Source organism: Protomyctophum bolini (genome assembly GCF_963924005.1).
Source record: "Protomyctophum bolini genome assembly, chromosome: 23".
Classification (NCBI taxonomy): Eukaryota; Metazoa; Chordata; class Actinopteri; order Myctophiformes; family Myctophidae; genus Protomyctophum; species Protomyctophum bolini.
Genome location: NC_137884.1, coordinates 10,795,000 through 10,815,574, shown reverse-complemented (window position 1 = coordinate 10,815,574; position 20,575 = coordinate 10,795,000). Strand labels below are relative to the sequence as shown.

The 20,575-nt window shown below is 42.7% G+C and overlaps 1 protein-coding gene across 4 annotated transcripts in view; it reads right to left on the bottom strand.

Annotated features, from left to right (window-relative positions):
* The window catches only part of abcc9 (ATP-binding cassette, sub-family C (CFTR/MRP), member 9), a 78,882-nt gene that overhangs the window by 21,476 nt on the left and 36,831 nt on the right, over positions 1-20,575 (bottom strand). For 2 of the 4 annotated variants that reach the window (XR_013963624.1, XM_080757948.1), the window contains exons 19-34: positions 18,816-18,854; positions 14,933-15,034; positions 14,219-14,303; positions 13,118-13,198; positions 9,024-9,161; positions 7,874-7,999; positions 7,657-7,756; positions 6,241-6,314; positions 5,664-5,861; positions 4,083-4,240; positions 3,810-3,879; positions 3,283-3,440; positions 2,685-2,777; positions 2,121-2,223; positions 1,843-1,956; positions 1,524-1,644 (exon numbers count right to left, since the gene is read on the bottom strand). Coding sequence is in view for 2 of the 4 variants with exons in the window: in XM_080757948.1 (XP_080614074.1) it covers positions 1,524-1,644; positions 1,843-1,956; positions 2,121-2,223; positions 2,685-2,777; positions 3,283-3,440; positions 3,810-3,879; positions 4,083-4,240; positions 5,664-5,861; positions 6,241-6,314; positions 7,657-7,756; positions 7,874-7,999; positions 9,024-9,161; positions 13,118-13,198; positions 14,219-14,303; positions 14,933-15,034; positions 18,816-18,854 (1,760 nt within the window). In the remaining 2 variants the exon portion in view is untranslated. The remainder of the gene's footprint in view (positions 1-1,523; positions 1,645-1,842; positions 1,957-2,120; positions 2,224-2,684; positions 2,778-3,282; positions 3,441-3,809; positions 3,880-4,082; positions 4,241-5,663; positions 5,862-6,240; positions 6,315-7,656; positions 7,757-7,873; positions 8,000-9,023; positions 9,162-13,117; positions 13,199-14,218; positions 14,304-14,932; positions 15,035-18,815; positions 18,855-20,575) is intronic. The other 2 variants (XR_013963625.1, XM_080757949.1) reach the window with 1 other exon arrangement.

Here is a 20,575-nt window from a genome sequence, read left to right as displayed (position 1 = left end):
GGTTTTTTCCTCCTTAGTACAAGCTTACTTATAACACGTTTCCACTGTCTTAGAAACATTTTGAAAGGGAATGTGTTTAAAGGACCACTTCACCACTTTTCAACCTATCTTCATATATAATAGGTCCTCACTAATAATCATGAAAAAATGGCGCAATTCTTTTCTACTCGGTCTGTGTCTCATAGGAGGGCTGTGGGCAGTTCAGAAACCGTCTTCATCATCGATGGGGAATACAAGCTAATAGAAACCGCAGGCTTTCTAGTCCTGAAAAGTTGCAATGCTCACGATAATGAAAATCTAAACATTTTTGTAAAAAAATCTTGTTTAAAAATAAATCTGCCTAATGATGATGTCACTGGAAGACGGTTTCTTTTCTTTTTTAATATATTTTTTATCCCACGATTTTGTAACCCATTTTTCACCCCTGTTTCAATCATCTACTGTGATCCTGGGCTCTACACACCCTCCGCCAACCTGGGGAGAGCAACGGACTTAACTCATGCTCCCTTCATGCCTGAGTGTCCAAGTTGCTCCTTTACACCTGACAGGGGGGAGTTTCCCTGGTTGGACGTAGCGCGTGGAAGGAACACGTTATTCCAACCAGTTCCTTTCCCCTCCATCAGGCGCCCCGGCTGGCCAGGGGGAGGACGGTTTCTAAACTGCCCACAGCCCTCCTATATGAGACACAGACTGAGTATGCCATTTTATCATGATTATTAGTGAGGACCTATTATATGAAGATAGGTTGAAAAGTGGTGAAGTGGTCCTTTAAGTGTGTCTGTGAGATTTATAAATATTGAACCTATAAGTATTATAGACGATATCGACAGACGATATGGAACCATATGGTCCCCATCATAACAGTTCCAGATATAGCTGCTGTGTTTCCCTGCTAGCGTCCTTACAGATATTACAGTGAAGAGTAAGACATTACAAGCTCACATAATGGGTCTTAAATCAGTGCTCGTTGAACCTTGTTAAAGTCTCACATGCTTATGCAGCAAACACTGCTGCAAACACTTGATTTAATGACATGTCGTGCCTACTGCCTAGTATGGCCATGCGTCGGACGCATACTGGAAATGTCGCACAGGAGCAGAGCTGGGACGCCGTTTTGCATGAAGTAAGTCTAAAGTTTTGGCGCTCAAGCCCCGAATCAAGTCCCAAGTCAAGACAGGCATGTCCCAAGTAACGTCCAAGTCCTAAACTTTTTGTTTCAAGATCACAAACAAATCCTAAGCTTGTTGGAAGGTATCAAGTGATCGGTTGGTATAGCCAATGGACAGAGAGAGCATCAATTATTTGATGTTTTCTTTTGAATGATAGATAGGAGCAGGTATAAATAAGATTTATTTTTTATTTTTTATTATTAGTTAAAAAAGTACATTGTTACATTATGCAGCGGTTCAGTGTTTTATTCCTATTTATTCACAGTGTGAAAATGTAGTGCACAAGCAGTCGTCTACTCTAAGTCTAAATGACTTAATAATATAAATGCGTGTAAACGTAAATAACTCAATTACCCATGGATCCCTCGTAGTTCTCCGACTCTGTACCGAGGAAGCTGTTGACCTTCTTCACTGCAGCCATCTGGACCTCCAGGTCTGCCAGGTTCCTCACCACCCAGTTCAAATAGTTAGTCACCTAGCAGGTAACAGTTCAAATAGTTAGTCACCTAGCAGAAAACCAGTTAAAATAGTGTCTGTCTGTCTGACTGACTAAAATAGCCAGTTCAAATAGTTAGTGTCTTACTAAAGAGAACAACGGAGGAAATCATTTTCAAAAGACAGGGAAATAGCCAGACATACTTTGATAGATAGACACACACAACGACAGACTCACAGTGAGGGCATAGGTGAGCCCTAAGCCCACCAGGCCAGGACAGCACGCCGCATATGGAGAGCTATGAATCGAAGCTACCGCTGCTGTTAGCACTATTAATGCACCAAGGTAGTCCTGCAGAGGGAGGGAGAGAGAGAGAGAGAGAGAGAGAGAGAGAGAAACAGAGAGAAACAGAGAGACAGCTGTTAAAAAGTTATTTCTATGTCAAACATGGGCTCTCAGTCTCAACATGCAACACGGATCTCTGTATAGGAAACATGTGTTCAAATGTTCCCTACCGTTCTGACCTCCAACCAGCGGTTGGCAGTAGAGAGGAACAGGTAGGCTGTGTTGTTGGTGTCTGTAAGCTCCAACATGCGCTGCTTGAAACGAGCCTCGTGTCTGAAAGCCACAAGTTCACAACACACACATACACAGTTCACCATAGACATTAAGTTCACAACACACACATACACAGTTCACCATAGATATTAAGTTCACACACATACACAGTTCACCATAGATATTAAGTTCACAATACACACAGTTCACCATCGATATTAAGTTCACAACACACACATACACAGTTCACCATAGACATTAAGTTCACAACACACACATGCAAGATTCTGCTTTGATTCCGCTATGCTTCGCAAGGAATCTAGGGAAAATGTTGCCTTCAGCGGAGACACACGCCCCAGAGCCTTTTTTATGTCTATGCAGTTCACCTGCTGTTCCACACAGGAAACCACAAACACTATTCTAAGCAGTGTGAAGCGTCACTGTCCAGCAGAAACCCTAGTAGCCTACCTCCATATGTGTGTGTGTGTGTGTGTGTGTGTGTGTGTGTGTGCGAGTGGTACCTGAATGCTCTGATGGTGGTCAGACCTTCAGCTGTTTCAGAGAAGTGGCAGAGCAGAGGAAGCTGAGTAGAATCATCAAGATCCTGGAGGTCCCTGAGAGAGAGAGAGAGAGAGAGAGAGAGAGAGAGAGAGAGAGAGAGACGCACACACACACACACACACACACACACACACACACACACACACACACACAGCACTTTATAACTCATGTATGTTCCTCTTTCTTAGTGTTTTCTTTCCGAATAAAGTTTTGCTCTGACTTTGTACAGGGGGCCAGTTCCGAATCGCAGCCACCTGTAAGTGCTTATTTCGAGCGGTTTTGTTAGAGGGTAGGGACTCACACTTCTCTATGACTGTAGGTAGGGCATTCCACATTTTTGCGGTATAGCAGGAGAACGTATTTAAAGCCTTGTTCGTGCCAAATCTGGGTTGAACGTGATTTGTGGAGCTCCCTCTGGTGTTGTGAGGGTGGACTTTTGTTGGTTTTCCCCTCCCCACCCTTTCCATAAACTGATTCTCACTGTGATTGTGACCATACAACAACAGGTGTTACTGCCACCAGAGGAGAAGAGCGGAGGGCACAGTGGGCGGGACTCACTTGGAGGCGACCCGGAAGTACTTCTGTATGAAGTAGAAGGCCACGCCCAGTGGCAGCAGGGCGACCAGGAAGACGGGGGTGATGGAGGCGATGACCCCGATGGCCGACACACACAACAGAGTGGACCGGGTCAACGACTCTAATGTAGGAGGGATGTGCTGATGGGGAGATGAGGGGGAGAGAGAGAGAGAGATAGAGAGAGAGAGAGAGAGAGAGAGGGATGGAGAATGAGAAAGAAGATGGCATGAGAAGAAGAAACAAAGAAACAAATTATGGTGTCAGTGAGTGAAGGGGGGTTGATAAAGAAAGTGAGCCACATACAATTATTTAATTAATAAATAACAAAAGAAACGATGAATAAAGACAGAAAAAATACAACTACTTGGCTCTGTATTTTGCAAGACAAATATAACACACAAAGCAATTCATATCATCACGTTAATAGCCTAGGGCTGAGACACAGTGACGCACGCACGCACGCACGCAGGCACGCACGCACGCACGCAGTCGCACACATTTCCCAGTACCTGGTCTATGATGTTAGTGTCAGCTGAAAACCTGTTGAGAATCTGCCCCAGGGGAGTGACATCAAAAAACCTGAGGAGAGACACCATGATGATGATGATGATGATGATGGGTAGAGATCAGCCGTGTCTGTGTGTTTGATGTGTCCGTGAGAATATAAATGTGTGTGTGTGTGTGTGTGTGTGTGTGTGTGTGTGTGTGTCCATGTATATATCTCATCATCTGGTGGCTGGTGTGGATGATCTTGTGGAGCATACGTGCGCGCGTGAGTGTACCTGATGGGAGCGTGTATAATCTTGTTGAGCAGGTTGTGGTGCAGGTTGGTGGCCGCAGTCAGACCCAGGAACTCCACGGTCAGAGAGGTGATGAGACACAGGGTGATGCCCGCTCCACACAGGATGGTGAACGCACGCAAGTAGTACGCCGCTTCACTCTGTGTGGACAGGCGGCTCGTGTTTATCTCTGAGAGGGTGCATGGGTACGAATGGAACCCAATGGACCCATTTGGTTACATTTGTATACCCTCTCAGAGTCTCCCCTTTATTTGTATTACATTTAAAAAGAACAGAAGTTGACCCAAAGTGCTTTCTATCCAAAAATATAACCACAGAAAACCACATTTTAAATGAATATTTAATTTTAATAATTCTAAATTTAAGAGAAGGGGAAAGTCTGCACACCGTTTTGAATGCTCCCTAAATAATTTATTGCCAAAAAATGTTTCGGCCTATGCGGCCTTCATCGAAGGCCACATATGCTGAAACCTTGTGTCATATACATATCCTAGAATAGATGGTTCCACTCAAAACAGGTGGACACTCTCTAAACGCTCTCAAGTTATTTTGGCAGAAAAAGGGCCTCAGCGTTATAGGGGTGGGGTTTAACTGTGAGAGGTTACAAGAGACGCAACTCTGGTGGCTAGGAACCAATCACAAAGTGGAATGTTAAGCGGTAATTGTGGTTCTATATTCTATAAATAAATTTAATTTCACTTTTTGTTTTACTTAATATAAACAAAAGGCTTTGCTCTGAAACTGTAGCTGACACTGAGACAACTAGGAAACCAAACCACGGCAGTGGAAAAATATTTCCAGAAAGACAGATGACTGTTTAACTTTACTGAATGCTGTTGGCCGTGTAGGCTCCACAGTGTGTCTGCAGTCTGCACACCGACGGTTTGCTTGTCAAATAGTTCAACTGACAATGTAGTCTGAAAGAACACTCCCTTTACCAGGCATAGAGGCGCGGATTCAAACAAACTAGCACTGGAAACCGACGTCGGCTCCCTATTGGTTCACAAGCCTAAGTGCCCCCCCCCCCCCCAGTTGGAACAGAGCCAAGCCCCCAGAAGGGCTGGCCAACGTTGAAGCACTCGGCCCTACTGGTCAGAGCTGGGACTGCAGACGGGCCCCTGCATTTAGCACAAGGAAACCCCGTGCAGCTGGGGTGTAACATTGAGAAGCTGCACTTCCGCATTTTGGGCACCAAATGTTGGTGTCAAAATCGAAAAGAAAAAAAATGCGGAAGTAGACCGTCCTCCCGGGTGCTTCAAAATGCCACTGAGCAACTTCCATCGAAATTCATAGCAGGGGGCGGGGCAGTCTGAAGTGTCAGCCCCATCTGCACTCGGATTGGTTAGGAAAATACAAGGTTCACTCCCACTCCTCCTGTGCCATATTTCCTGGATCGTTCGCCCAGGCTTTTTTTTTTCCTTATTTTGAAACCAAAACAATGTCATTTTAACGTGACAGTAAAAGGCCATTCAGACTAATAAGAACGACAGTCGTGGGCTCACTCCAGCGAGCACACATGCACAAGTTCTCTACAGCCACACAATTGAATAAACTACTACGTACATCAGGATCGCTGATGGCAGACGCTGTGACGTTGACGGCGTCGAGCGAGCCGGCGGCGTCGGCGGCCCCCGTCCTGGTGTTGGTCCAGAAGGCCAGGCAGTAGTCGATGGCCACCATGACGGAGTGTTTGAGCAGCTTGGAGAAGACCATGAGGAAGATCATGAAGAACCCGCCTGACGACAGGTAACGCCAACACACCTGGAAACATAACGGCAACGCAGAGATGGATGGATGGATGCTGTTGACCTGGTTATTTAGACCCTATACCTGCCAACCTCAGACCGTCAGAAAGGAGATATTTTGAATGAAATCTGTAACAAAGTAGACTTAATTTCCAGTATTCTTTTATACTTTTATCAGGCTTTAGGATCCATTTTAAAGGGCGTTTTGATTGAAATGGTCAAATAAAAGGAGCGCCCCGCGGATTGGCAGGTACAGAATGATTTAGACAGGTTGTTCAGACCAGTGGTTCCCAAATGTTTTAGCCCGTGACCCAAAAGAGAGATGTTTGCCCATGACCCAAAGTAGTGAAAATAGCCAATCTATAAGCTCATGGGTGGGTGGATGGGTGGATTACCTTCCAGGGGACCGTAGATCGTCTATTGGTGGTGGTGGACATGTTGTCATCTTCCTCCTCTTCTTCCTCTTCCTCTGAGAAGAGTGGAACCAGTTTCAACATTTTCATACTTCATTCTTTATTGTAAGATTATATCGTTTTTATTTTCCCATTTGCTGTCAAGAGAGAAATCGGATTCTATGTGCCTTTGTATTTTACCAAACAATATTTATAGATATTGCAGAAGTTAAAGGGGGTGGGTTTGACTTTAAGGGCCATTCATACCAAGCATGATAACTACAACTATAATGATAATTATGTGAGTATTCACACCAATGTTGTCATCCCAGCTGTAAGCTTGTAGTAGATCTGCTATTTCTGAGAACCACTGTTCTAAACCACTGTTCTAAATCCCAAGTTTTCTGAAAAACGTATGTTGCTATATAGCTTTCCCGGTTTTAATGGTTTTAATGACGTGCAATTTTTTTTTGCGACTAGGCTATTATCATGAGTGTTTGTGACTTTGTGACTTTGTGCCAGCCATGTTTGGTGTAGATCGGAGCAAGGCTGCACCTCGCATCTCTGGATGTTATGTTTGTGCCGTCCACTGTCATTCTCTACCTCTATTGTAGTGTGGGTTATTCTCCTCTATTGTAGTGTGGGTTATTCTCTACCTCTATTGTAGTGTGGGTTATTCTCTACCTCTATTGTAGTGTGGGTTATTCTCCTCTATTGTAGTGTGGGTTATTCTCTACCTCTATTGTAGTGTGGGTTATTCTCTACCTCTATTGTAGTGTGGGTTATTCTCTACCTCTATTGTAGTGTGGGTTATTCTCTACCTCTATTGTAGTGTGGGTTATTCTCTGGCGTTGGGGTGTGAATGCAATGCACATTGTAAAGTGCTACATAAATGCATCATTTAAACAGCACCAAATGTTGGGAAATCTGACCGTTGACTCCATTAACTGTTTCGAGATAAATGGGTAAATGCACTTATAGAAATGAATGCACCATTTACCAAATGCACCATTTAAACTGGGCAATTTGGACATTTTACTATAATTGTTGAGGTCATTCGTACTCCCACCTTTATTATGCAATTCTCTCTGGAAAAATTAAAAACCTCCATACATTGCTCAAAGAAAACAAGATGAAGCTGCTTTCTATGCAATATAGATATTTATTTTACCATTCAGCCTTGACCTGCTGGTTTGTAAATTGCATACCCCTGTTCCAAGAGCACCAATTTGCCTGTTTCAATAACTTGGAAGCTTAGATAAAATGGAACAACCCACACACAGTCTTCACTTGCTCAATAGAGAAAACTACGACACCCAACTACAGACCCTTGTTGCACAGGCAGACTCTTCACATGCTACTAGACTCAGAGCATGAAATAAATGTCCATGTGTGGTCTATCTGGTTCAATATCAATACCTTCATCTTCATCGTCTATCTGGTTCTTGGTTTCTCTGGAGTAGAAGGCTCTCCTCAGTGTTTTCCTCTCCATGTTGGTCCGACTGTCCACCTCGATGTCCTACGCACGCACAGTGTACACACACAAACGATAGAATTTCTTGTTAAATGTAAACACACACAAAGATGTGTGTGTGTGTGTGTGTGTGTGTGTGTGTGTGTGTGTGTGTGTGTGTACCTTCTCCAGTTCCTGGTCCTGTCTGTTCATCAGTGTTTTCCAGTGTTCATACAGCTCCACATCATGTGTCTGGATGTCCTTCAGAGTTCCCTCTCGGAGCACTGAGCCGTCCTTCATGGCTAGAATCTACAACACACGCACACGCACAGACACGCACACACACAGGCATATAAAGGTAGACGCCTCTTCCGGCTCTGTGTCGTATGTTCTCGAGAGGGGGCAAAATGCTCCCGAGATTCCTTGCAAAGCACGGAGGAAGCATGAGCGTGCGTCACAGTGTGCGTGTCCGGGTCTGATAAGTCTTGTAAAAGATGCGCTGTGATTGGCCAGTATAGTCATTTGAGTGGCAGCGTGACGTAACGTGCCTTCCACACTTCCGACGCACTTCCGCCTCCAGTATAAATTGTTCCACCCCTCCTTCAACACACATGGCTCCAACGAACTGCAGTTACCCATAATAGGCATAATTTTTTATATATATATATATCTATGCACACACGTCTTGTGTGCTTTCAGAGGTAGGCTACTACTCCTGAAAGGTTATTTGTATGGGTCATATTAAGTCAGTGTCTCAGGAGGTAGAGGGGCTGTGTTGGAATCAGAAGGTTCCCGGTTTGATCCCTGGGTCCCTCTGGGTTAGTGTTACAGTGTCCTTGAGCAAGACACCAAAAAACACTCCCATTATGAAAGTTGGGGCCTTATATTAATTCCTTATTAAGGTCCTCCTAACCCTAGGACTGATCCAGCTGATGGAAAGCTACAGGGCCACCACTGAAACGTCACAGGGAATGACCTGGTCGTTGAACATGGACTAAACACGGTTGTCAAAAGTATTTACCCTGCAGGGCAAGTAGGGGAAAAAGAACGCAACCGGACCCTGAACACATCAGCACCCAGGTCTGTGGCTGGAACTGAACCAAGGCTGTTGGGGACATAATGCCGTTCTTACCCAGTCACCACCCAGGTCTGTGGCTGGAACTGAACCAAGGCTGTTGGGGACATAATGCCGTTCTTACCCAGTCACCACCCAGGTCTGTGGCTGGAACTGAACCAAGGCTGTTGGGGACATAATGCCGTTCTTACCCAGTCACCACCCAGGTCTGTGGCTGGAACTGAACCAAGGCTGTTGGGGACATAATGCCGTTCTTACCCAGTCAGCATGGATGAGGTACTGCAGTTTATGGGTGACCAGCACCACGGTGCGTTTGTCGTCCTGCAGGAACTTGAGGATTCCTTCCTGCATCAGGTGATCACTGAGGTGGATGTCCAACGCTGAGAACGGATCGTCCTGATCAGGGAGAGAGGGAGAGAGAATGAGTGTGAGAGAGAGAGACAGACAGACAGACAGTGCCTGCTTTTGCTGTTGCTGAAGCAACTCTTTCTGGGTAAGTGTTTATAGTGTTGCATCTGTAATAATATGCTTTAATTCGTGAGCTGATATCACGTTTGCTTATATACACTGGACTGGAACACAACTACAGCTTCATGTCTGAACTGTGGATCATACAAAGCAGATACGTCATACTGTTTGTGTCCTCCCTGAGGCTCAAAGAGAACTGTGAGAATGGTACCCTGGTTGGCACTCAGCAAGGGTTGGATTTGGGTCAGGTACTAAGCGTCACGGCTGGAGGATGTACTTAAGCCACCTCACGCAAAGGCTCAACTTATGTAACATAGATAGCATTTCATGTAGACTTAGATAGCTCTTTATGTAGACTTATGTAGACATAGCACTATATAGTATATGCATAGTTTCATTATATAGATATTCCACTGTTACGTTCTTAGCTTACATATGATTCATGAACTACTTTTTATGTATATAATGTATTGCCATGCTTTTTGTTCTTGCTTAATGTAAATCACTCTGGATTAAGAGCGTCTGCTAAATGCCTAAATTGCAAATTGTAAATAGCAATGGACCTTAATTTTCCCTCATGGCTCTGGAACCATTGGGTCCCATGAAGTCTACTTACAGTAATAACTTACTTTACTGTAGTACAGCCACTGCTGCCTGGGGCACTTCCGTCCACATGCAAAACTATTCATTTTTTTAAATATAAAAGCATTTCTGCCTTTTTAGAAGATGACATAAGGTCAGCCCAAGCCACAATGGTATTATTACTCTTTGTCGATCCACAAGCTCTTTATTCTCCAGTCCTTCACATACTTATAGTACAGTTGCACTGCTTGCCATGCCGTGGTTCATAAAGTAGCTTCATTACACTGAAATAAGGAGGTAAAGACAGGCAATCATGCTGGCATGATTAGCGAGGCTAGGCATGACCAGCATTGAGCTTGTTATTAAAAACAAACAAACAAATAAAATAATAATAATAATTTAGCCCGCACTCCTTTGCGGTATTAGTCACTGTATATTTTTAAAACGAACCCATTTTTGCTCGTTCAGCATGTGTCTGGTCCCACTCCCCAGCCATAATACGCTGCAGTACCTATGATCGGCCAGCAGTTCTCCCTCTGGGTTCTGGGGGCTTGCTCTCTACCCAACCAGCTATGGCTATTTATACTCATTACTCATTTCAAAATTGAGTGATACAGTATTATTACTTTAACTATTACTCCCTGCCAACAGCAACTAGTTACACTATTTGTTGTATTGCTTTTCCGTTACACCCCACAAAATCTGTAATTGCATCGTCAAATTACATCCTCAAAATATGCATTTGTATTTACTTTTTTCTTCTGCCGACTATTACCGTGAGTAAGTGAAATCCTCAGTGCTGATTTAACTCAGAATGGTGTTCGAATACAATTGGTTCATTAGGTTCCATTTCCATTTGTAAGGAAATATTTTTCCTTGTGTGTGTATTCAACAAAAAATGCATGTGCAATCTATGGAATGGAATGTCTCTCCAACTGCTGAAATCTGGACTAACCATCATGGCATTCTCGGGATCGGGTCGGGGCTCGCAGCGTGAGAAAAATGCCATGCCATCCGAATGGATCCAAGGGAGACAGTCGGCACAAAGATAATATAAACCGATCTTTTCATTTCATGGACTTCAAAACAACGTGAGGGACACTGTAACTGCTTCTTCACTGGGGGGAAAGGTAGACTATAGACCTGAACTCAGTGCACTGTGACGTTGGCTGTCTCCCCAATTCAATTAAAAACACTTATATAACGTTACACGCAATACTGTAGACCTCAACCACGGGCGTACAATTTGACACTGGTCATGAGTTTGTGTGTGCGTGTGCGTGTGTGCGCCTGCGAATATTGTATATACTGTACTGTATGCATGCTCATCATGAGAGCATATTTGTGCATCTGGTATTATATATACTGTATGTGTTTTGTAAGAGTACCAAGAATGTGTGTGCGTGTGTTTGTGTGTGTGTGTGTGTGTGGGTGGGGACTGGCCCATTTATCCCGTGCACATCGATTAGCTCAATGCCAACAAGTATGCAGGCACATCTAAATCTGAGTCCAATTATTTGGACTCGGGTCAGCTGTGACCGCTTAAAAAAGCCATCCAGCGTACAGAAATAATACACACAGGCATGACAATTATACAACAGGCTTTGTGCATACAGAAACTGTAGTCCCAGGTATCTAGAAGGTATCATAAACGTTTACTTTTCAGGAAATGGTAATTTTTTTTATGTAAATGTAGTTCTAATTTAGTCACCAGCTCTTGTTAATAATGTTCAATATTTAGATCAGCCACACTTAACCATGTTTCTAAAATAGTGAAAATTGCTACGAGCTCAAAATGTGTCGCGATATGCAACACATTATGAGCTTGTAGATTGGCTATTTCAGCTATTTTTGCGTGATACTCTTTTACTCTTTGCCAAGTACGGCATTAATCTGTGGAAAAGAAAGAAAAGTTGAAGCCCGACAGTGACGTATTATAGTGAGCTGTGGTGACACAGTTGTTATATTAGGTGTCTGCCTTTTTTCCATAGATGTTTAAAAAAGTATTGATTTAAAGATCTGTAAGCCTCGGACAAAGCCAACTCGGATCGGGACAAATCATGACAATAAACACAATATTTTGGACAGAACAAAAAATTACAATGAAGAAAAACAACCAATAAAGTGTTGTACCGTGCTCTTTTGTTCTTCTTTCTAATTATTTGTTCGGCCCAAAGAATTGTGTTGGTTGTCATGATTTGTCACGATCAGAGTTGGCTTCGTCTGAGGTCTTTAAATAAATACGTTTTGAAACGTCTATGGGAAAAATGCATGGGAAATTCTCTTCTGGGTCCCTCGTTGTTCTGAAAGGGGGCGGGACTGCGACGCCCTATAGCACTGTACAGTAGGTGTGTCCGGTACTCCAGTAGTGTGTTAATGGAGTTACAGTCGTGTCATGACCTGATATAATTCATGCTGTGTCTGTATGACGTGCTGGACAATCTCTCCATCAGATATGGGAGCTTTCACAGTCTCATTGTCTGTCTTTCAGTCACGCCCCAAATGAGTGTTTAAGGAAGCGTCTCCTGTACACTCCTCTGATTGCATTAGTAGTTTAATCACATGAATAAATTGAATTCTATTACTGTTATTCAACACATCGGTACGTGTGATAAGGCGTATGAGAGAATGTCTGAGATGGTATCTGGGGTGTGACCGTGTGTTCCTGACACAACATTAAAGCCTGTGGTGGCAACGGGGAACATTTCAGAGCATCACGAGAAAATAAATATTTCATAAATAATAATGTTTTGAACCGTTCACACTGTGAAAACTGCATTCCACATGAATGTTTCAAAACAAACACAATATTTCTACACTGTATATTTGAATACCAGCCTTTGGGCGGCGGTGGCTCAGGGGTAGAGTGGCCGGATGGTAACTGCAAGGTTGCCCAGAGTTACGTGTCGAAGTGTGCTTGAGCTGAACCCCTAATTGCTCTAGTCCTGATGTGCTGGTTGGTGCCTTGCATGGTTTTTGTCGCCATCGGTGTATGAATGTGTGTGTGAATGGGTGAATGTAATGCACAATCTATGTAAAGCGCCTTGGATAAAGGCGCTATAGAAATGCACCATTTACCAAGGTTCCCGGTTCGATCCCAGCCCACCTTGGTTAGTGTCAAAATGTCCACTGAACCACTAACTCCCGTTCCCAATGAGCAGGTTGGTATATTTGGACTTGCATGATTTCCTCTGCTAGTTTTTGCCTCTACCAGTGGTAAATGGATATTATTATCATCAGATTAAGGTAACAAAACAGCTACTCTCCTTTAAAAGTTGCTCCCAAACGGTGATTAAACTCACCAAGAAGACGATGTTGGTGTTCTGATACAGCGCTCTGGCCACGCAGATCCTCTGTCTCTGGCCCCCACTTAGGTTGATGCCCTAAAACACATGATGCTGATCATTATAATGTTAACTGTACACAGTCAAACACATGATGCTGATCATTATAATGTTAACTGTACACAGTCAAACACATGATGCTGATCATTATAATGTTAACTGTACACAGTCAAACACATGATGCTGATCATTATAATGTTAACTGTACACAGTCAAACATATGATCCTTCTCATTATAATGATAACCGTACACAGTCAAACATATCATTCTGATCATTATAATGATAATTGTACACAGCCGTATTCTTACCGTAATTGACGGATTGGTAAGAATAAGGAGTGGTACACGTGACATATTACATAACAACAATCATCAAAATCTTTCATAATGACCAAAGACGTACAGACGTGCTTTGTCCCAACCGGGCTTCCGTAACAAGGCGAAGAGAGCCTAAGACCCAGCACGCCCAATCAGAGCTGCGCTGCGCTCTGGAAGTTAGTTACCGTATGTAATATTTCACGCGTACCACTCGTTATTGGATTAATATTAACGTAAGATTGCGGTAAGAAAATGGCTACTCCTTAATAAATCCGTAATAAATGCTACAGTAGAATGTTTTTCTAGCCCCCATATCTCAAGCTCTTAAAAGATAAACGTAAGGATAGAGAACGGCATAAAGATAATTTATTTCATCACTTCCAACTTCACTTGTGCATCCTGTACGAGTTCTCGCTCCTGCTTGGATGAAATTTGTATCCCAGCATGAAAACTGTATTTTCTGTTTACTAAAGAGCAGGAGAGACGGGGGTGTTAACTGCACAAAGACCTACCGTGTACACAATGATTGCTATGAGAATACAGAGCTCTTTCACACTTATTTTAACAAAATTAGATGGAGATTTTATTGTAGCCTCTGTCATATTATGTAAAATGCGCATCAACGTTCCTTATTAATACTGAGTATAATAGAAACGTAATATCAAGAAAACATTGTTATTGTGTGCTATATAACAATATAATAATCATTATCCTGCTAGAATATAACAGGTGTGTTATACCCTCTCTCCAATCTCCGTCTGGTCTCCAAAGGGCAGCAGGTCAATGTCTGGCTGGAGAGAGCAGGCATCGATCACTGCCTTGTACCTGAAACACAGCAAGCACTGTAAAAACCACACCTGAAGCAGTGGCTCTGAACCTTTTTACTCTCAACGTTTCAACATTCAAAGTTTGACATGCCTCAGGCCACAGACTGCCTTACATCTTTCCGCCTTAACAGTACTGCTGTATAACCCGCTTTCCACGCGATTTAATCCATGTTTCTGCCCTGCGTAATACGCTAAACCCGCTATTTGTTTTAATGTTTAAAATTAAATTAAAATGTTTAATTCGCCGTTTTTTTATAATTAAAAAGAAATAGCGGATTTGTCGCAGACCTGGTGACGAGGCGTTATGACGAAACCGGAAATCGACCCGTGCTCTGGGCTGCAAGGGCTTCTGGGAAAATTAGTTCAAGACTCCAGTTGTAGTAGTTTCAACAGCCAGCTCTCACTGCCTGTTGTTGTTCCGGATCGCGACTGTGGCATATCTTTCGGTTCGACAACAAGCCATGGAACTATTTTCAGGGGGATTTTCATGGATCAAAGGGGCAAATACTTCGGTGTATGCTCTAACGGTTGCATACTCTGATTCGTTGTGAAGGCGAAGTTAGCTCTGTTACAGCAAGTTGTTGAGACACGTAGTGCGGCGTGATGCTCAAAGCAGCTTTACTCTACCTCTGCTTGCTGAAGTGTCCACCAAAGGTGATGTTCTCCTCCACTGTAGCGTTGAGCAGCCAGGACTTCTGGGCAGCGTAGGCCACGGAGTACCTGTTCTTACTGAGGCATCATGGGAAATGGAGGCAAATACACAGAGAGAGAGAGAGACAGACAGAAAGAGAGGGTGAGAACTACAGGTCCTGTATTCATAAAGTACCATAAGAACAAGAGTGCTTATAAATTACAATTTAAACTCAGTTTTTTTAAATATAATATTTCTCTCTTTTGAGCTAAACTTTAAAGGTTCACTCATTAATGCTCTGTATAAGATGGCCCCATTTATGTCTGCTCACTCTGTCTTAGAGGAAGGCTGTTCAGAAACCTACCTACCAGTGACCATCATCAGTTATCATAAGCAGGCAAGATTTATTTTAAATGAATGTACCTTAAGCTTCTATTTCAGCATGCAAAATTTCCAGGAAGAGATAAAGGCTGAAGATTCTATTGGCTTGGTATTCCCATTGAGGACGTCACTGGTAGACGGGTTTCTGAACAGTCCACAGCCCTCTTCTGAGACACAGAATGAGTAGACAGATAGGCGAGTTCCGTAGGCAGTGCAGAAGTGCCATTAATTAATGACAGTAACGCACAACCTTGAGTGTAATATTGCAACTATACAACAGATACCCTATACTCAATTTCATTATAACTAAGATATTCGATAAAAAAACATATTTTTTTAATGACTACTACCGAAAATGTCCCTTGAAAACGGCTAGCCTAGCCACCCAACTGACGCTGCTCTGGCGGAGCAGCGAGACTCAGCACAGCTGATTTGTATGTCTTTATTAGGTGTTCCATCATGCTTGCTATAAGCACAGCTAGATGGCAATTTCAACCAACCAGATTGCTTCCTCGAAAAATGGGTATATTTGTCATATAAGTGGTAAAACTAGTGTGAGCACTCTTGTTTTAAGACACTTTATGAAGAACTGCAGACGGGAGAGGCATATACATATCTTCAGATGATATCAAAGTCAACTGCAAAATAAAGAGAGCATTGTGAGGAAAACATGGATTATGGATTGGGTTAATGATAAACTGCACATCAAATAACAATAACAACAACAACAGCAGCAGCAGCAACAACAGCAACAACAACAACCAAAAGAACGACGGCTGAAGCATCACCAACATCCAGTGGTGGAAGTACTGTACTTGAGTACAACCTGGAGGTACTTTTACTTTATTTCAGTAGTTCCATTTTGTCAATATTTCATATTACTAAACTATCTCTGAGGCAAATATTGTTCTTTTGACTCCAAAAAAAAGAGAAAGAAATGTAGTTACCAATTACTTTGCCGGTTTTCATTACTATTACAAAACATACAAACATTAACCTCTTTTGCTATTTAATTATACATTTTGGAGATTTGCCTGCATAACGAGTACTTTTACGTAAAGTATACTTTGATGCCAGTACTTATTTTCTTTAACTCAAGTAAAATGTTGAATACACGTCTTTTACTGCTAATAGTATTTCTACATTGTGGCATTAATACTTATACTTAAGTAATAAGTCAGAGTAGTTCTTACACCACTGCCAACATCTATAAAAACAGCTTTGCTGGGAGTCCATATCTGTGCTGCTTCTAAATACATTACACTGAGTTCAGTTTATGTTATGGTGTTTTTGCATATAGAAAAGAAAAGAAAAGAAAAGAAGAGAAAAGAAAAGAAAAGAAAAGAAAAGATTAGAAATCACACGTCTTTTCTTGCTCAATGTCACACTGAACATAAAGAGTCCATTATGATTATGAATCACAGTTTAACTTTAACAGGAAATATCAATGATAAATTGTCCTCAAGTGAGGAGCATACAGTATACAGTATACCGTACAGAACAGTATGTCTTCTTTGTATTATCTACAAAATTGGATCAATTGTACATGTCTTCTGTGTTTTCTACTAAATAATGTTTATTATTTCCGTGTTAAGACAGACTCCCAGCATTACAATGCACACAGACACACAGACACACACACACACACACACACACACACACACACACACACACACACACCAACCAGTACCACTGCTGCAAACTCAATGAACTCAATGAATAGAGAGGATATGAGGGTCAGAGACAATTTACTCCAACCAGTCACGCTGGTTGGGTTGTTCCTGAACACACACATACAAGCCTTCTGAATACAGTACAAGATATTACAATATGCCTACAGTAAGAGAGGCTGGCTCAAACACTTGACGTACTGTGAGCTCGTAAAGCAGCTATTCCCGCGAGTTGTAAACATTTTTGAAAGTGAAAAAAAGTGTTTAAGTGTGTCTGTGGGTTTTATAAAGATTGGTCCGATGAAAAGTATTGAAAAGAGCTTGTGACTAATAACTACATTGGACCCATTGGATTTTCTGAAAAGTAACCGTTTTGGACATACAAGGTTTCCACCCGAAAGTTTTAAGCGGTCAACTGAAAGTCTACCCAATTCAAGTTTCTCGAACTGCAATTTGAGCAAATCCAAATTGGCAATTCTGGCGAGTGTTGCTAAAATGTTCTGCCCACAACCCTCGGTATCCTGCAGTGACATTGACTAAGGCACTGTAGAAGACTGGGGTTGTGCTTAGACATCTCTTTTGAATGTGTAAATGTAACGCGAAGCAGAACGACCCTTCCATGGAACAGTCGAGGCTGTGAGCCAACGCCATATCTTCTGGTATACACACAATAGCCAATCTACAAGCTACGCTCGCCACGTTTTGAGCTTTAGATTGGCTATTATTACTATTTTTTTTAAATTTGATAAAAAGTCCAAAACTGTTCAGTAATAGTTTGACATACGTTTCCACCCGGCAGCAACAATGTACAAAAGATATTTCAAGATTTAACTGATGTTGTTCATCATGCACGTACACGTGTGTTCGGGAACAGCATAACATGCGTTCCCTCAACATATCCTTTCAAGAGAGACGACACTGTATGAGGTTGTACTCGTGTCAGATAATGAGAAGAGAGAACACTATGGATTGATAATAGACAGAGGAGACAGAGGACGGGAAACAGGGAGGGACACAGGAAGCACGGAAAAGGAACCTATACCTCCTGATGTCTTCATGAGACTCCTCTGTCCCTGACCAGCTGTCAAAGCCACGTTATCATGGGTTAGAACAAACTCACAGTTTGTGTAGGAGAGACAGAGTCAGCAAGAAAGAAAGAAAGAAAGAAACCATGGAAGCGACGTGTGTGTGTGTGTGTGTGTGTGTGACTGTGTGTACGTGTGTCAGCAGCTATAACTGGCCAACTACTGTACATAAAGTCACCATAGTATGTCGTCTTCACACACCCAGCGAGGATGAGCAGCAGACGTCCTGTCTGGTTTCTCATTAATATCTTCTGTCATCATGTTTTGTGGTTTCCCGTATAAGTATACCGTCATGTTGCACATGGTGCGAAAGCGTATCCATTTAAGCTGCATTTAAAGTCTTGAGCAGTATTTCAGAACTGTATACAATTTATCAGTGTAATGCTGCTCATTAAAGGCATAGTATGCAGTGTAATGTAGCCCTGTGTTTACATGACAAAAAAAAAGGTATTTGGGTGTTTTCGCAGTTTGTTTTGATACGCGTGTGTCTGTGTCAAAGTCAAAGTCATACGATTTGTCACACACGTTACCACAGTGAAATGTGTTCTCCGCATTTGACCCATCTCTTGGAGCGGTGAGCTGCAGCCGTGCCGCGCTCGGGAATCATTTGATTAGTTGATTTGACCCCCAATCCAACACTTTGATGCTGAGTGCCAAGCAGGGAGGTGTGTGTAGGTGTGTGTGTGTGTGTGTGTGTGTGTGTGTGTGTGTGTGTGTGCATGTGTTTCAAAGGGATCAAATACCTTATGCTCCATTCATGGGCCATCTCACAATCTGGAGGCCTGATATAGCAGAGGCACAGGATGCAAAGAGACACAACACATTGCACGCACGCGCACACGCACGCACACACACACACACACACACACACACACACACACACACAACATGTACCAGACACACAAACATGCTCTCATGAGCATGCATGTATACAATATACACACGCGTGCATGCACACACGCAAACACACACACACACACACACACACACACACACACACACACACACACACACACACGCACGCACACAAAGCAGAGGTTAGTATACAGACGTATGATACCGATGTGCACCTCCAATTATGTATTTTAGAATTGATCATTCTTAACAATAGCGCCTCCAGCTAACGTCCTAATATTTTCTCATCTGTGTCACATAGACGGGAGTAAAATAATGATCTGAAGATGCTCCATCGTTATCATAAGAGAAACAACAGGGAGAGCTTACGGCATATTCCATGTGACCATGAAACCTCGCTACCCTGCGTCTAACTGTAATATAACACAGCAGCGCAGGATAGGGCAGCGCTGCTGTGTTATATTACAGTAATATAACAGTGTTATATTACAGTAATATAACAGTGTTATATTACAATATGGATGCTTTTCACAAGCTATGGATCATATCATTTGTATTCAGCCTATCTATTGTCCCCCAATGCTAATCATAGATCCATCCCCAGCGATCTACTGAGAGATGGTCAGAATGGATGATGATGAGAAAGCAGGGCGGAGGTGGGGTGGTGTTAAATGACGAGACTGAATGAATGACAGTGGAGGTTAAGCTCAGTTTGTGAGTGTTAATCATAACAAAACAGCGCGGAAGATGAGATTTGGATTAGCACCGTGGTTAATCATATTCAAACAAAAGCGCGCAAGCGCAAGCGCACAAGCACGCGCACAAACACGCACACACACACACAGAGCTGTATACAACATGAAGATGACAACACCGACGTGGACGATACACAAGATTGATGGAACACTGAACAGGGACCATGGAGAAAGAACAGCGACCACAACATGCCATGTTCGTGGTTGGGAAACTACTGACTACTACAGTATGGTCAGCGTGCCTGTTCAGCAGGGAGAGAAACTGGGAGGGTTAGCATGTTCCTCCAAACGCGCTACGTCCTCCCAGTGAAACTCCTCGCTGTCAGGTAAGTGGCTGGCGATGTCACGTGTCATCTGTCACACCACTGACTGGTTCACAACACCTTTTAGCTCAAGACGTCGCAGTGGGAGCCAAAGAACAAACTAGTGAAAAGATCTGATCTACAAGCATGTGTGTGCTTATAGATCTGATATATTCACTAGCTACTTCTTACATTTGTTTTCAAATGTATTAGATTTTCTTAGATTTTTCTTTGATTTCTTCATGAAATGACTTATAATATAATTAATTTGTTTTTAATTCATGATTCTTTTTTGCTTTTTGGGGAATATATTTTGATAACAAATATTTTTATATAATATTAATTAAAAACTAAATGTAGGAAACTCCCGAGCCAGTGTTTGGGATTGGGAACCAGTGGTCTAAACCCTCCCCACACAGGAACTATAATACACATAGGGGAATTGGCAACAACTACATTGGGAGGGAAAACAAAAACAAAACATGGATGGAATGGTTCCAGTGGTTCCTCCTACTGGTCCTCAGACTTGGAGATGAATGGAAGCGACGCTGGAGGGCATACCCGAGGAGGACCTATAGAGAAAGCCCGCAG